We start from the raw sequence: 17,796 nt of genomic DNA on the forward strand, positions 1-17,796 counted from the left end.
AACGTGAAGTTTTAATGATTTTCTTCAATATTATGGAGACTGCATTGTGTGATTTTTTTTTTTCCCTTTCTCATCGCCCCCCTCCCCAAGCCCTCTAGTTTTTCTTGTGGGCAGACAAGTAAATGTGAAAATAAATGGCACATTTAGGCTGTTTTAAGATGTTGCGGCATTTAAGAACTGTGCTTGATTTTTGATAACTATAAAATGGAAGTTAATGTTTGTTTCTTTCAAATTTTTTTAAAGAAACACCTGTCCATAGTGGCTCCTCCTCTCCTGTCACCCTCACACCAAGTAAAGAAGGGGCTGCAGTGTTTGATCGCAGAAGGAGCAATGAATTGAATGAGGTGTGAGTTTCTACCTTATGGGCTCGGTATTGTGAATATTATTTAAAAACACTTGTACGAGTTGCTAACTTGGCATTCTCTTAATATGGATCATATATTTTCTTCCAGATAAACAATCCATCCTTTAATAAAATGCCTCATTTGAGTCAACAATATTATACATTCAAATTGAGATTCAGATTTAATGAGAAGCATGTAATATTTGTTACTTTATGTTCCATCTATATTCATTTAGCCTTTCTACAAACTTGAATCTACTGCACAATGGGTTAAAGGTGACAGGCGCTCCACAAGAACTCTATTCAAAGTGAATGGAGATTTGCTCTTAAAATTTTTGATTGTGCAGCTGGATAATGTGGCTTAGCACCACAAACTAAGAGAGAGAACTTGGAAGATGGAGAAAATCATGCAGAGCATTCTGGAATGTGGGCTGAAATGACCTATGATTCTGGAGCCAATAGCGGAATAGAGAGAAGGGGGGATGGGCGTTGTGGTGTCTGAAAGAGGTCAGAGTTAGAAGCGTAGAGGGTGCATAGAAGAATGAAATGAGGTCATACAAGTAAGGACAGGCAAGGAAATGGAGCAATATACAGATGGGGATAAGAATTTTGAAATGGATTTGTGGACGGTTTTTAGGAAGCCTCTGGAGGTTGAGAAGCACAGCAGTTATTAGGACTATGAAGGTATTGTAGCAAACTATCTATTAAATTTGTTGATATGGTTTCATCTGTATCTTTAAGATGAACTGTAGATCAACAGCATAATTTTTAGAATAATCGTTTGATCGTTTTTTGTATTGGAAGTATTATATGAACCTTGGGTCAAATTACAATTTCCAAACTAATCTTTTTCAAAAACATTGTAGCATGAATGTCAAATAGCAAAATGAAAAATAATGTGAAAAACTCTGAAGCTATGGTTCAATTATTTTATGAAGGAGACAGACTTCTTTAGTGAAAGAACTACTTTGAAAACTTAATGCAAACCATACTATGAATTTGTCTCTGGGACACCATGACTGCGATTCTCCCGTTCCGCTGCGCTAATATTTTAGCACAGCGGGCTGGGAGAATCCTGCGGTGGCTGATTTGCGGGCTTTGCGTTAGTGCTCATGCCCTGCTTGCACTTCCCAGCATCGGATTTCCGATGACATCTGCTCCATGCAGGAAATTGGCGGGGAGAAGCAGAAATGATTTAAGTAATCATTTCCCTACAAGTGAAATGAGATTAGCAGGCCCAGGACTGAAGTGTCTGGACCCGCTAGCCTCTCTCACCCAGCCAGAGTGTTTCACTCTAACAGAGATTACACTAGCTCCCCACGTTAGTGCTTCCAGAGTGCTTTTGGAGTTGGATGAACACAGGGAGTTAGGTGAAACAGGCAGCAGAGGCTACAACTGAGAGTGTTGATTGGTAAGTATATTTTTTTCTCTTTGCTTTTAGCATTATAGTTTTTGTACACTACGATAGTGTTTTTGAGTAATTTCTGTGGTTTATTGCTTGAAAAAGTTATTCTCAGTAGTAACAAGGAGCAGGAAAGAAGGGCCGGAGAAAATTGTAAATATCTGAAACAAAACATCTTTCAAAAGTTTAATTTAAGGGGGTAAAACATGACAGGAGAGCTCCAAGCCGTAGTTTATTCCTCTTGCTCCATGTGGCAGGCTGGGATAGTTCCAGTCCCCTGGGTCAGCGTATGCGGGAAGTGTCTCCAGCTGCAGCTCCTGGAAGCTTGAGTTTCAGAACTGCAGTGGCAGCCGGAGACATGATGGAGCATCCGCGCGTCAGAGGATATTGTGGATAGCACGTATAGTGAGTTGGTCACACCGCAGGCTCAGATTCTGCAGACTGGAAAGGAATGGATGACCACCATACAGAGCAAGAGAGATAGGCAGGTATAAGAACATAAGAAACAGGAGCAGGAGTAGGCCACCTAGCCCCTCAAGCCTGCCCTGCCATTCAGTAAGATCATGGCTGATCTGTCGTGTCTCAGTTCCACATTCCCACCCTCTCCCCATAACCCTTAATCCCCTTGCCTATCAAAAACCTATCAACCCGTGTCTTAAATATATTTAGCGAGGCAGCCTCCACCACTTCAACGGGCAGAGAATTCCAGAGATTCACCACCCTTTGAGTGAAGAAGTTCCTCCTCAACTCTGTTCGAAACCGCCCCCCCTTTATCTTGAGGCTGTGCCCCCTAGTCCTACTGTCCTTTCTGAGCAGGAAGAGTCTCTCCACCTCTATCCTATCCATCCCATTCATCATCTTATATGTCTCAATGAGATCTCCCCTCATTCTTCTAAACTCTAACGAGTACAAGCCTAGTTTATTCAGCCTCTCCTCATAGTTCAACCCCCTCAACTCCGGTATCAGCCTAGTAAACCTCCTCTGCACTCCCTCCAATGCCAAAATATCCTTGCGTAAGCGCGGTGACCAAAACTGCACACAGTACTCCAGCTGCGGCCTCACCAGTGCCCTGTACAGTTGCAGCAAGACCTCCCTACTTTTATATTCAATCCCCATCGCTATGAAGGCCAGCATCCCATTCGCCTTCCTGACCACCTGCTGCACCTGCAGGCTGGGTTTTTGCGACTCATGCGCAAGGACCCCCAGGTCCTTCTGCACCGTCGCCTGCTGCAGTTTTTCGCCATGTAAGTAATAGTCCTTCCTACCATTATTCCTACCAAAGTGGACAACTTCACACTTGCCAACATTAAATTCCATTTGCCAGTTCCTGGCCCATTCGCCCAGCCTATCTAGATCCTTCTGCAGACTCTCCACACCCTCCGCACAATTTGCCGTTCCACCAATCTTGGTGTCATCAGCAAATTTCGACACCATACACTCGGTTCCCTCCTCCAGATCATCTATATAAATGGTAAATAGCTGAGGCCCCAGCACCGACCCCTGGGGCACTCCACTAGTCACCGACCGCCAATCCGAATAGCACCCATTGACCCCCACTCTCTGCCTCCTATTTGACAGCCAATCCCCTAATCCACACTAACACCCTACCCCCAATTCCATGCCCCCTGACCTTCTGTAATAACCTCTTGTGCGGCACCTTATCAAACACCTTCTGAAAATCAAGAAACACCACATCTACCGGCTCTCCTCTATTCACCGCCCTAGACACATCCTCATAGAACTCCAATACATTTGTCAGACACGACTTCCCCTTAATGAAACCATGCTGCGTCTGCTCTATCAAACAATTCTCCTCAAGATGCCTCGCTATTTTCTCCTTGATCACGGATTCTAACATTTTACCTACAACAGACGTTAAACTAACTGGCCTATAATTCCCTGCCTTTTGCCTGCCACCCTTCTTAAACAACAGCGTAACATTAGCCGTTTTCCAATCTTCCGGCACTTCCCCGGAATCCAGCGACGTTTGGAAAATAATCACCAAGGCATCCACTATCACCTCCGCCATTTCTTTCAGAACCCTTGGGTGCATTCCATCCGGTCCTGGGGACTTGTCCACAATCAGTCCCTCCAGTCTTTCAAGCACTGCCAATAATGTCATTCAGGCCCTCCACTCCTACCATCTTTCCATCGCTAACACTCAGCAAATTATTCACGTCCTCCTCCGTGAAGACCAAAACAAAAAAGTTATTCAAGGCCTCAGCCATTTCCCCATCCCTTACCACTAAATCCCCCCTCTCATCCTCTAAGGGTCCAACGTTCACCCTAGTCAGCCTCTTCCTTTTTATATATTTATAAAAACTCTTACTATCCTTTTTTATATTAAGCGCTAGCCCAGCTTCATAGTTTCTCCTACCCTTCTTTATCAACTTCTTTGTCATTCTTTGTTGATATTTAAACCTCTCCCAATCCTCTTCTCGCCCACTACTCTTAGCTACTCTAAACACATCCGCTTTTAATTTAACGCTTTCCTTTACCTCCTTCGTTATCCACGGCTGATTATCTCTCCTCCTACAATCCTTTTTAACCATCGGACTAAATTTCTGCTGAGCAGCAAGAAAGATCTCCTTAAAGATCCTCCACTGTTCCTCAGCAGACCTACCTTCCAATGCGCTCCCCGAATCAACATTTGCCAATTCCTCTCTCATCCTATTGTACTCCCCTCTGTTCAAACAAAGGACACATGTCCGGGAACCCACTTTCTCCTCCTCCATCTGCATCAGAAACTCCACCATACAATGATCACTCTTCCCAAGAGGATCCTTCACCACAAGGTCCCTAATTCTACCCCGCCTCATTACATAACACCAGATCCAAGATAGCTCGCTCCCTCGTCGGCTCCAACACACACTGTTCAAGGAAAGTATCCCGGCAGCATTCCAAGAACTCTTCCTCAAGCCCACTGCGTCCAATATGGGTCGACCAATCAATATGTAGATTGAAATCCCCCATCATTATCGCCGTTCCGTTCCTGCACGCCGCATTTATTTGCCTGTTAATAGCCCGCCCCACCTCCAGATCATTATTTGGGGGCCTATAGACGACACCCACCAGCGTCTTCCTCCCTTTGCTGTTCCTAATCTCCACCCACAACGATTCCACTTTCTGCTCTTTGGCTCCTACATCATCCCTTACTACCACCCTGATGCTATCCTTAATCAGCAGAGCTACGCCCCCCACTTTTTCCTCCTGCCTATCCTTCCTAAACACTTGATACCCCTGTACATTCAGCTCCCAGTCCCTGTCACCTTGCAGCCACGTCTCTGCAATGGCCACCAGATCGTATCCATTTGTGCTGATCTGCGCCACCAGCTCATTCACTTCATTCCGAATGCTTCGCGCATTCAGATAAAATGCCTTTATCCCGGCCTTCACTTGTACCCTATTAGCCGGAATGCCACCAACCTTACTCACGCCCCCTACTCCCTTTATTATTGGGACATCCTTGGCCCCTTCCCTTGCCTGTACCCTCTCCTTTACTTTAGACCCCGTAATTTCACCTACCCTCGCGCACACACCCCCCCCCCCCCCCCCCACCCCGCCCGCTAATTAGTTTAAAGCCCTATCTACAGTCCTATCTACACGATTCGCCAGGACTCTGGTCCCAGCACGGTTCAGACCAACCCCATCCCATCTGAACAGGTCCCACCTACCCCAATACTGGTGCCAATGCCCCATAAATTCAAACCCATTCCTCCCTCACCAATCCCTGAGCCACCCATTCACTTCCTTAATCTTATCAACCCTACGCCCGTCTGCACACGGTTCAGGCAGTAGTCCGGAGATGACCACCTTGTCGGTTCTACTTTTTAGTTCCATTCCCAGCTTTTCATACTCCCTCCCCAGATCCTCAGTTCACATTTTGCCTACGTCGTTGGCACCCACATGTACTACAATGACTGGATTCTCACCCTCCCACTCCAGGTTCCTCTGCAGCCCAGATGTGACATCCTGGACCCGAGCACCAGGCAGACAACACACCCTTCTGTGCACTTTGTCATTGTAACAAAGGACAGTGTCAATACCCTTAACCACACTATCCCCAATTACGACTACGTTCCTTTTCACCTTCTCTTTGCCTATGTCCTGTGTCTGCATCACGGTACCGTGTGCAGTTTGCTCACCAACCTCAGCCCTCGTTCTTGTCCACAAGGAATTCCTGCATTGCAGGAATCTCCTGTGACCATTCCCCTGCAAAACAGATAAACCACTTTGGATACTGAGGGCAATGACCTTTCTGGGGAAAGCAACAGCAGCGAAACTCGTTGCACCATGGTTGGTTCTGCTGCAGAGGGGAGGGGTAAGAAGTGTGTGAGTGCAATAGTTATAGGGGATTCAGTTGTAAGGGGAATAGACAGGCGTTTCTGTGGCCACAAACAAGACTGCAGATGGTATGTTGCCTCCCTGGTGCTAGGGTCAAGGATGTCTTGGAGTGGCTGCAGGACATTCTGAAGGGGGAGGGCGAGCTGCCAATGGTCGTAGTACATGTTGGTACAAATGACATGGGGGAAAAAAAAGGGAAGAGGTCCTAAAAGCAGAATACAGGGAGCTAGGAAGAAAGTTAAGAAATCGGACCTCAAAGTTAGTGATCTCAGGATTATTACCGGTGCCACGTGCGAGTCAGGAGTAGAAATGAGAGGATATATCGAATAAATATGTGGCTGAAGAGATGGTGTCGGGAGAGCGTTTCAGATTCCTGGGGCAGTGGGACTGATTTCTGAGGGAGATGGGACCTGTACAAATTGGACAGGTTACACTGACGTTCCAGGGGGAGTGTTTGCTAGAGCGATGGGAAGGGTTTAAACTAATATGCCAGGGAGATAGGAACCTATCTCTGAGAAGGAGGGAGCAAGGACAAAGTGTAGGGAGCGGGTTCCAACTACATCAAAACTCAGGAAAAAAGTTAAAAGGAAGGGGAACTCAGGAGATGTTATTAATTGAAGTGTTAGAATTCAAGAAGAAGGTACAAAAATTAGCATAAGGGATTTTTATCTGAATGCTCATAGCATTCGAAACAAGGTAAATGAGCTGACAGCGCAAATCATTGCGAACGAATATGATTTGTTGGCCATTACAGAGACATGGTTGCAGGATGGTCACGACTGGGAGTTGAAAATCCAGGGGTATCAAACTGTTTGGAGGGACAGACAGGAAGGTAAGGGAGGTGGTATAGCTCTGATATTTAAGGATGACATCAGGGCAGCGGTGAGAATGATATAGGTTCTATGGGGAAAAAAAGGTTGAATCCATTTGGGTGGAAATTAGAAATAGCAAGGAGAAAAAGTCACTGATAGGCGTAGACCGTAGGCCACCAAATAATGATATCATGGTTGGGTGAGAAATAAACAAAGAAATAACTGATGCATGTAAAAATGGTACAGCAATTATCATGCAGGATTTTAATCTACATATCAATTGGTCAAACCAGGTTAATGAGGGCAACCTTTAGGAGGGATTCTTAGAATGTATCCACGAAAGCTTCCTTGAACAGTATGTAATGGAACCGACAAGGGAGGAAGCTATCCTAAATCTGGTCCCACATAATGAGACAGGAATAATTAATGATCTTGCAGTTAGGGATCCTCTTGGAAGAAGTGATCACAGTATGGTTGAATTTTAAATACAGATGGAGTGTGAGAAGCTAAAATCCAATACCAGTGTTTTGTGCTTAAACAAAGGGATGAGGGAGGAGTAGGCTCAGGGAGACTGGGAGCAAAAACTTTATGGTGGGACAATTGAGGAACAGTGGAGGACTTTCAAAGCGATCTTTCACAGTGCTCAGAAAAAGTATATACACTGATAAGGAAGGACAGTAGAAAAAGGGATAATCAGTCATGGATATCTAAAGAAATAAAGGAGGGTATCAAATTTAAAGAAAATGCATAGAAAGTGGCAAAGATTCGTGGGAACCTAGAGGATTGTGAAATATTTAAGGGTCAGCAGAAAGCCATGAGAAAAGCTATGAAGAAAAATAAGATGGATTATGAGAATAAGCTAGCTCAGAATATAAAAACGGATAGCAAAAGTTTCTACAAATATATAAAACGAAAAAGAGTGGCTAAAGTAAACATTGGTCCTTTAGAGGACAAGAAGGGCAATGTAATAACTGGAAATGAGAAAATGGCTGAGGCATTGAGCAGGTATTTTGTGTTGATCTTCACAGTGGAAGACACAAGTAACATGCCAAAAATTAATGACAGGAAGGCTATGGCAGGTGAGCACCTAGAAACTATCATTACCATGAAAGAGGTAGTGTTGGGCAAGTTAATGGGACTAAAGGTAGACAAGTCTCCTGGTCCTGATGAAATTCATCCCAGGGTACTAAAAGAGATGGCAGGAGAAATAGCAAATGCACTTGCGGTAATTTACCAAAATTCACTGGACTCCGGGGTGGTTCCGCAAATTGGAAAACAGCAATTTAACGCCACTGTTTAAAAAAGAAGGTAGACAAAAGGCAGGAAACTATAGGCCAGTTAGCTTAATTTCAGTAGTAGGGAAAATGCTTGAATCTATCATCAAGGAAGAAATAGCGAGACATCTGGATATAAATTGTCCCATTGGTAAGATGCAGCATGGGTTCATTAAGGGAAGATCATGTTTGATTTGGTGGAATTCTTTGAGAACATTACATGCACAATGGACAAAGGGGAACCTGTGGCTGTGGTGTATCTGGATTTCCAGAAGGCATTTGACAAGGTGCCGCACCAAAGACTGCTGCATAAGATAAAGGTGCACAGTGTTATGGTTAACTAACACAAAGCAAAGAATGGAGGTAAATGGGTGTCTTTCTGGTTGGCGATCAGTGAGTAGTGGTGTGCCTCATGGATCAATGTTGGGACCGCAATTGTTTACGATTTACATAAGCGATTTGGAGTTGGGGACCAAGTGTAGTATGTCAAAATTTGAAGATGACACTAAGATGGGTGGCAGAGCAAAGTGTGCAGAGGGCACTGAAATTCTGCATAGGGATATAGATAGTCTAAGTGAGTGGGCTAGGGTCTGGCAGATGGGATACAATGTTGGTAAATGTGAGGTCATCCATTTTTGGTAGGAATAACAGCAAAATGGACTATTTTGAAATGATAAAAAACTGCAGCATGCTGCTGTGCGGAGGGACCTGGGTGTCCTTGTGCAGGAATCTCAAGGAGTTGGTTTGTAGATGCAGCAGGTAATTAAGAAGGCAAATGGAATTTTGTCCTTTATTGATAGGGGGATAAGTTTAAAAACAGTGAGATTATGTTGCCGCTATATAAGGTGCTGGTGAGGCAACATCTGGAGTATTGTGTACAGTTTTGGTCTCCTTACTTGAGAAGGAATGTACTGGCACTGGAGGGGGTGCAGAGGAGATTCACTAGGTTGATTCTGGAGTTGAGAGGGTTAGCTTATGAGGCGAGACTGAGTAGACTGGGGATATACTCATTGGAATTCAGAAGAATGAGGGGAGATCTTATAGAAACATATAAGATTATGAAGGGAATAGATAAGATAGAACTAGGAAAGTTGTTTCCACTGACGGGTGAAACTAGAACTAGGGGGCAGAGCCTCAAAATAAGGGGAAGCAGATTTAGAACTGAATTGAGGAGGAATTTCTTCACACAAAGGGTTGAGAATCTGTGGAATTCCCTGCCCAGCAAAGTAGTTGAGGCTACCTCATTGAATGTTTTTAAGGCGAAGAAAGATAAATTTTTGAACAGTAAAGGAATTAAAGGTTATGGTCAACGGGCGGGTAAGTGAAGCTGAGTCTATGAAAAGATCAGCCATGATTTTATTGACTGGCGGAGTGTGCTTGAGGGGCCAGGTGGCCTACTCTTGCTCCTAGTTCTTATGTTCTTTCTGGGAGTTAGCAGCCCCACCTCACTAGAGGGACAGTCGTGGCCCCCAGAGGGTCAGGTGGTTCCCCCTGGGCATGGGGACCCAGCTTGTGCCTGCTGAAACTACACAATGGACAAAGAGATTGGGCAAGGGGCAGGACCCATTGGGGAGCTAAGGGTGGAACCTGACAGGGAGCCCAGGGGCTAATGTGTAGTGGGTGAAGGTCAGTTGGGGAAGGAGGAAGGTCAGTGATTAGGGTGGGCTGAGGAGGGGGGAAGAAACACCTTGCTGGAGGACCGGAACGGGGGGGCGGGGGGGGTGGTGGTGTCAGAACTGCAAAGGGATTTAACTACTTGGTGTAGGGGCTGGGGACATCAGGGAGGGAGAGATTAGGGAGGGTGTTTGGGACTGGGCTTGGGAATGATTGGGGTGCCAATGATTGGGTTGATGTGAGGGCAAAGGGCCAGCATTGTGAAGCTGGCCAGCGATTGAGCTGGTTAGCAAAGAAGGAGGCCATCAGTGCGGGACCAATGAGCATGCACCAATTGGCACATGCACAGTGGCCCACTCAACACGCTGATTTCAATCTCTCCAATGGGAATAGGCCCCACCCCTAAAAGTTAATGATATTCACACTGGTGGCCTCTGCAGTGCACAGGGTGTGGGAGATTCTTGTCTGAACTCCCACTGAAAAAAAACTACCGTGAATTTCTCCAGTTTTCACATAAATTTGACACTTAGAATTTTTGGGGGAGATTTCTGCCCCAAATATTTAACATAAGATTCTTTAGGAGAAGGTGCTTAGTGCCTCCAACAAGATCTAATAGTTGTTTGCTTGAAAATTCAGTAGAGATTGGTATATCAGATATTCCTAGAATACAAAGAGAAATAAGTGTATTGTATGTGTCATGAATTCACTTCCTTAAAATATGTCCGCATTTTCCAGAAGGTTTGTGGCAAGAAATATGTAGCTGCATTGCAATTTTGAAAGAACATCCTTTGTAATTATAGTGGAGCTGTTGGTGGTCAGCTACTTAGAGACTCTCTTCCATTCAAGTGACCAGGCGAAGAATTTTGGAATTTTAAAATCGGCCTCTTTGAAAAGCTATAGTTAGGGCTCCAGTATGCTGGCTCAACCGGGATCTTGGGTATATGTCGCACTATTTGTAACCCCCATGACTTGCCTGGGCTTGTAAAATCTCACTTACTGTCTAATTACTACAATTATGCATTCTAATCAGTATTCTGTAAACTGTGTGTGCTGTTATATTCTCTGTCAGAGACCAGAACTCTCCACTCACCTGACGAAGGGGCAAACCCCGAAAGCTTGTGGGTTTACTATCAGATAAACCTTTTGGACTTTAACCTGGTGTTGTGAGACTTCTTACTGTGTCTCCCACCTGCCAGTTAAGCGATTTCCTGCTGTTCCTGGAACAAATACGTCCAACCAATGAGGTGTCCCCGATTGTTTCAATCCATTGGCAGTCTGGGTAGCTAGGTTCACCTGCATTTGTTCCTTGTGGGTCTGTTCTTTGGAGCACCTGACATATGGGCAATTTCCATAAGCTCCCACATGACCTGCCAGTCATTTTTCCCAAGTGTCTCGTCAAGAGTCATACAAGGGTATCCCACCACCAAGTAATCTGGATGTTTTCCAGGCAGGTGGAACTCTCCCACTGTCTGTCACTTGCAGACAAAAGTTGTGATTGCTTTCATAAAGTAAACACCCAGAGATTATCGTTGTCTCTGGTATAATTATGCAGCACTGTCTGGGGCCCACCTTTATCATTTGAAATGCTTCCTTCTTTGGTAAAATATCAATGATTATCTTGCTGGTATTCTCTAGAAGCTCAAGTGTCTGACAGGCACACACTCTATTGTATTCTGATTCCGAACAGCATTCTTCAGCGCACTTGTATGCCAGGCCGTCCTTATGTGTCATATATCCTTTAGACCCAGCCCCCTGTTCTGTCCCAAGTGTTTCTAAATTCTGTAACTGTCCTTAAAGACCCCATGAATATATTCTCCTGTGGGACTGTCATTTCAAATTTTATAGCCTCCTTCAAGGAGGAGTCAAGTGATCACTAATTCATGTTTGTCTCAGTGAATGTTAAGAAAGTTTATACGGGGAATGATGGGGAATGATCCCAAATCTCAAATCTTCAGACCTAACCTCAGTTATCAGATTCTGGTGAGATTATCGCACTCCTATCCTTTCACTTGGGCCTCAGTAGTCTTAATTATCTCTACAGCTACTTGGTTAACTGTTTTTCAAAAGTCCTCGCTCTATAGGTCCACAGCAGTTAATGCATACTCAATTCCGCAAGTTCCATAGTGCTGATCATTCCCAATTTCTGTGACAAGCCAGGTTTGCACATCTAAATAATCCCCCGACATTTCCCAGAGTACTACTTTTATTCTGTAACTATAAACATCAGTGATTCACTGCAGTTGTCCTTCCATCCATTTAATTGCATTGGGTTGATCATGGCATGTTGAATGTAATATCGTTAATAAACTTGAAATAGTATAGGTTACCCATGGGGATATCATTGTCACGTCATGTTGTAGAATTTTAGCTTTCCCAATCCTAAATAACTCATCTGGCAGAGATTCTACTCTTTTTGGACGTTGGGTAGATTTTTGATAGACACATGTGCTAAGATTATAACATTTAACATCTCGACAATAAAATCTATGTTTGCATTGTTCTTGACAGTACTGGCCATCAAGACCTGGTTCCCACACAAATGGGGATAATTGAGTCCAGCTTATCATCAAATTTAGCTAAGGATCAACTGCCCAGAGATTCAGTGACATTTCGGGAGTATGTCCACGAATCCAGTTCTGTGTTTGAATCATATATCCCTTTCATATGTAAATAACCCGCTGAGTCTATCTCAACTCGTGGTCCCGACTCAGAAGATTTGACAAATAGGCTTCCCTTTCTTGAACTCTTTTTACATCACCATCCTAAGGGGGAGTGTGTAGTACTGAGTTTCCATGCTAAATTCTGTCCCATCCCTTCTCAACCCATCCACATCCTGCATCGGAGATTCAAATTGGCATGATTGGTCCTTAACGTGACATGGAAACCTTGAATTCTGTCTTAATTCCTCCCCCTGATGGCCTGATACTTGTATCCGATGACTGGTCACTCGATCCAAAATCCAGACATTAGGTTTCTTGATCCATTCTCCTATTCCTCCAGTTGGTAGCTGAACATACTGTATGACTGCAGGCATATGCTGTTCCTCACATTCACTGTTGGTGCCTCCCACAATTCCACAAGAGTAGGAACCTGTTAAAACACTAATGTTGATTCCCACCATTCGGGTGGTTGTTCGATCTCTTCACGTTCTCATCCATTGTTAGTTGACTATAATGCTTCCACCGACTTCCCATGTTTGGATCAAAGAGTGTTCACATACCACCTGTCATAATTACCTCCACGTCACTGGGATTGGAGATTGATGCACTTTGGTCTCGCCTTCATTTACGCTCTCGCTGAGTTGCTCATTTCTCTCTAAATCCTGCACAGCCTGTCAGTCTCTGACTTTTTGTTCGGGCTATGCTGTCTTACTACTTCACATCTCATATTATTCTTGATCATTTTGTTTCTCTTCTCTAGCTCTTCAGAGGGGCAATCTGTGCAACAAGAAAATTCACTTCCCTTATTTTTAGCTTCCTGTTCACAAAATTTCAGTTAAGTTTCATTAATGTTAACTTGAACGTGATCTCTTGAATAATTAGATTGATGCTCTTTCTCCCTGACACTCCCCTCCTGCAGATCACCTCACTCAGTTTTATTCAAAATAACATCATGCATGGACTTAAAATATTTTCCAGTTCTCCATTTATCTGTATCCATCTTTTATGGATGTTCTTCAGTAGGTTTACTTGCTACTCACCCCTTAATTGTTCCCATCACTATAATTTGCTCATTTTGACAGGTACCAGTTTGTTTAATTCTATCCCAATTGTTTTGAAATCGGTTTCTGTATGGAGTATGTATCAGTACCTTGATCATTTAATGATGTTGTTTCATTTTGTTGCCCCCTTTATACTTCCCTTTCGCTAGAATATACATCAGTACCAGATGGAAATATTCCATTGATTTGAATTGCACCCAATATCCCAATTCCCATTTGTTGTTTGATTTCTAGTCTTTATGTTTTACCCTCAATTGCGCAATCCTATGTTAAAAGTGCTATATAAATACAATTTGTTATTGTTAAGAGTTAGAAAGCAAGAATGGAGTCTGATGAGGGAATCCAAAAAATGTAGTATTTTACAAATATATTAGTAAAAAGAAAATTGTTAAGTATGAGGTGCGGCTCCTGAGAGGATTGGACATTACATTAGTAGAGGATAAGTGAATTTTAGGCATATTTAGTAAGTGCATTGCTTCAAGTTTACTGAAGAGGAAGGAGGTAAACACTGAAATAGATTAGAAATGAAACACCAAAATTTCTCACTGTTCTTTTATTTATTAAAGAAACGGGATGAAAATGTGATACAATAGCGGAAATCATAGGAATTTTATTGCCAGACCCTTCTAAGTGGATATAAGCCCAGTGAGAGAAGAATGGTCAAGGTGATGATCATTTTTAAAAAGAGAACCATAGTGAACCTCAGTATTCACAGTTCAGTTAATTAACACCTATAACAGGGAAAATGTTGATATATTTAAATAAAGATGAAATTACTAAGTATGAAGAATAAGAGATGATCATTAGAAGCAGCCAACAGGATCACTCTTACCATACCTGATCAGAATGCAGCTTGTATAGTGCACTTTGAGAAAGCCTATGATAAGGTACTATACAGTAGATTGCTACAGAGAATTAAGAGATTATTAATGTAAATTAAATACTGGTTAGAAGGAAGGAAAGAATGTTTAAGCACAAGTTCTATGTTGATCGAGGAGAATTCTGGTGTTCCATAAGGTTTTATTCTGTAACTATTTCTATTCACTATGCTCCTCCTGGATAAAGAGCTAGGAGGAATGATGTCCAGATTTGCAGATTGTGCTAAAATAGGGTTAAGTAAATAATTTGGAAGGTCAAAAGGAAATAGCAAGGTACCCTTTTTTTCTATTTTGGAACTTCCATCTACTTCTATGTAAAAATTCCTTTTTTAAGCTTGGGAATTGTACAGGAAAGAGAACATGTCTTCGTATTGGCATAAAATGGGCTTGTCATTTAAAAAAAAGTGTAATTGTGATAGCTTATCCTTATACATTTCACTTAAATGCAATACATTTCACTTAAATGCACTTTTGCAAAAACAATTGAGACCTAAAGTTTGCTACTAAGATGGATTTGGCAGTAGATTGTTGTATTAAAATTTAGCAAACTGAATGTTGAACAGGACTAATTAAATTGAGAGGTATTTAAGTATAAAATATAGTAATGTGTTGTTGATTGGATTATGAATCCAGGAATGGATTGGAATCAACTGTTGAAATGTTGTTGCACTGACTACTTTAATAGCAAATGTATGTCACTGAAAACTGATTTTGGTGCTGGTTTAACAGGTTTTATCTTGGAAAATGATGCCAGATAATTACCCACTGATTGAACAACCTCCTGCACCCTCGTATATCTATGGAGCTCAGCATCTTTTGCGACTGTTTGGTAAGTTTTTGCACATTTTTATTTTCAGTGGAAGAAACAGAAGAAATTATGGGAATCAAATAGGTTCCATGTAATTGTTAAGTGAACAACAATTCAAAATCTGAATATCAAATAACATTTCAATCTTACTAAGGAATTTCCAAAGATGGCAGCTAAATCTCTGATTAAACCTATCATACCATATTTTGAATGTTATGGAGAAACAGCGAGTGTGTAAAATTAATTGAATAGGTCTTTCAAAGAGCTTGCACAGGTGTCATAGGTTGAATGATCGCTACCTTTATAGTGTAATTTTATAATTTACCTGGGAAATGTTTTAATTAATTGAATTGGTTTTGAATATTAACCCAAAATATATCTGTAGAAGTTAATCATTATTTGCTGTGTAGAAATATGAAGTAATGTCACATGAAACGGACTGCTCTTCTGTGTGGGCCGAAATCCCCCAAAACTGCAAGAGTGACGCAACTGCATTGTGATATAGTCTTGAATTTGTTCTGTAGATAGGTGACCAATATTGAAAATGCACATATAACTAAGCTTAAGTGGTAGGTAAAATATTAAGATTGAATTTTGATTCACCTTTTAATACAGATTGAACCATTTATATTAGAATTCTGATTGCAGTGCTGTAACAAGAGGTTGTTTTTGTAATGCTGAGGTGTGTTAATGTTTGCAGTGGGATCAGAGGGAAGTGTCGGAGGAATTCTGGTGCTGACCTTGAATAGTGGCCAAGGTTTATCAAATAATCAGCCAAGCATCAGTCAGGAAATATTTGCCTGTTCTTGTGCTGATTATTAAACACTCATTATGTTGGAAGCGTCAAGAGATGGGTGAAATTGGAATTCGTTTGGCAGAAGAAATAATGTAAAACCACCATGGAACGCAAGGAGAAAACTGAAACCCAATGTAATGATTTGATCAGGGAAGAATACAGAATAAATACAGATTTGTATCTTCAGTAAATGCTGCAGCTGCATATTGGGGTGCGGAAGGGGGAAATACAAATTAGAGGTTTTGGTCATTTGCTCTTCCAGTTCCAGAAAAGACAAATGTATCAAAAATATGGTCAAATGCTCCTAGTTACCAAGGTATAAAATGGGTGATGAAAAGAACTTCAAAAGGATCCCATATAAGTCTTTTTTAACAGAATTGTATTTTACTTTTATCAATTTCTTGCAGTGAAACTACCAGAGCTGTTGGGAAAGATGCAAATTACTGACCGGAATCTGAAGGTCTTGGTAAAGCACCTTGCATTATTCCTTCGGTAAGAAATTGAAATGTATTCATGAAATTAGTAGAATCAGCTGCAGTCGGTTAAAAATTGGCTAAAGTTAAAGCTAAAGTAATGTTCTATGTTGTATTCACAGGGGAATTCATTATAAAGTAAAGCATGCAATCTTGTCCTTGTAAATTTTGGTTAGGCTTAAAAATACTGGGGGTGATTCTCCCATCCTGTAGCACTGACTTTTTAGCACAGAGGGATGGGAGATTTAAGCAGGGCCAGATTACTGCTGGAGTGAAGTGGGGAGCAATGGAGGCCCCCCAATAGGGTCGGGCAATGGCAGTGGGAGGGTATCCCCTGAGCATTGGAACCTCGACAGTGGGCCCTTAGCACTGCCCAAGGAGCAAAGTGCCAATGCCCAGGGGGCACCTTGGGCAGTGCTAAGGGCCCACTGTCATGGGGCAGTGCCATGGGGTTGATTGGTGGAGTTGGGGGGGGTCCTACTGCCACCCTGCAGTTGGAATCAGTGGGGGGGAGGGGAGGGGTGGGAGGGAAGCCAGCGATTTGGGTGTTCTGCAGCGATTTCTGCAGACTCTCCACACCCTCCGCACAATTTGCCGTTCTCCCAATCTTGGTGTCATCAGCAAATTTCGACACCCTACACTCGGTTCCCTCCTCCAGATCATCTATATAAATGGTAAAAAGCTGAGGCCCCAGCACCGACCCCTGGGGCACTCCACTAGTCACCATCCGCCAATCCGAATAGCACCCGTTGACCCCCACTCTCTGCCTCCTATTTGACAATCAATCCTCCATCCACGCTAACACCCTACCCCCAACTCCATGTCCCTCGACCTTCTGCAATAACCTCTTGTGAGGTACTTTGTCAAACGCCTTCTGAAAATCTAGAAAGACCACATCCACCGGCTCTCCTCTATCCACCGCCCTAGACATCCTCATAGAACTCCAGTAAATTTGTCAGACACGACTTCCCTTTAATGAAACCGTGCTGCGTCTGCTCTATCAAGCAATTCCCTTCAAGATGCCTTGCAATTTCCTCCTTAATGACAGATTCTAACATTTTACCTACCACAGACGTTAAACTAACCGGCCTATAATTCCCCGCCTTTTGCCTGGCACCCTTCTTAAACAACGGCGTAACATTAGCCGTTTTCCAATCATCCGGCACTTCCCCGGAATCCAGCGACGTCTGGAAAATAACCACCAAGGCATCCACTATCACCTCCGTGAAACAGGTTGCTGGTTCATAAGGTGAACATCTATTAATCCGAGAGAGATTTGGATCTACCTCTGTCTGGGTGAAGGTCAACTCATACGAAACTATTTTCAGTCA

General features: G+C 42.9%; 1 protein-coding gene across 4 annotated transcripts in view; it reads left to right on the plus strand.

The window, feature by feature from the left end:
* Positions 1-17,796, plus strand: part of LOC145353338 (MSL complex subunit 3-like) — a 76,524-nt gene that overhangs the window by 43,019 nt on the left and 15,709 nt on the right. For all 4 annotated transcript variants that reach the window (XR_013888686.1, XM_080203993.1, XM_080203994.1 and 1 more), the window contains 3 exons: positions 244-344; positions 15,118-15,217; positions 16,400-16,484. Coding sequence is in view for 3 of the 4 variants with exons in the window: in XM_080203993.1 (XP_080060119.1) it covers positions 244-344; positions 15,118-15,217; positions 16,400-16,484 (286 nt within the window). In the remaining variant the exon portion in view is untranslated. The remainder of the gene's footprint in view (positions 1-243; positions 345-15,117; positions 15,218-16,399; positions 16,485-17,796) is intronic.

The sequence above is a fragment of the Carcharhinus amblyrhynchos genome, chromosome 15, assembly GCF_965287045.1.
Source record: "Carcharhinus amblyrhynchos chromosome 15, sCarAmb.v2.hapA, whole genome shotgun sequence".
Classification (NCBI taxonomy): Eukaryota; Metazoa; Chordata; class Chondrichthyes; order Carcharhiniformes; family Carcharhinidae; genus Carcharhinus; species Carcharhinus amblyrhynchos.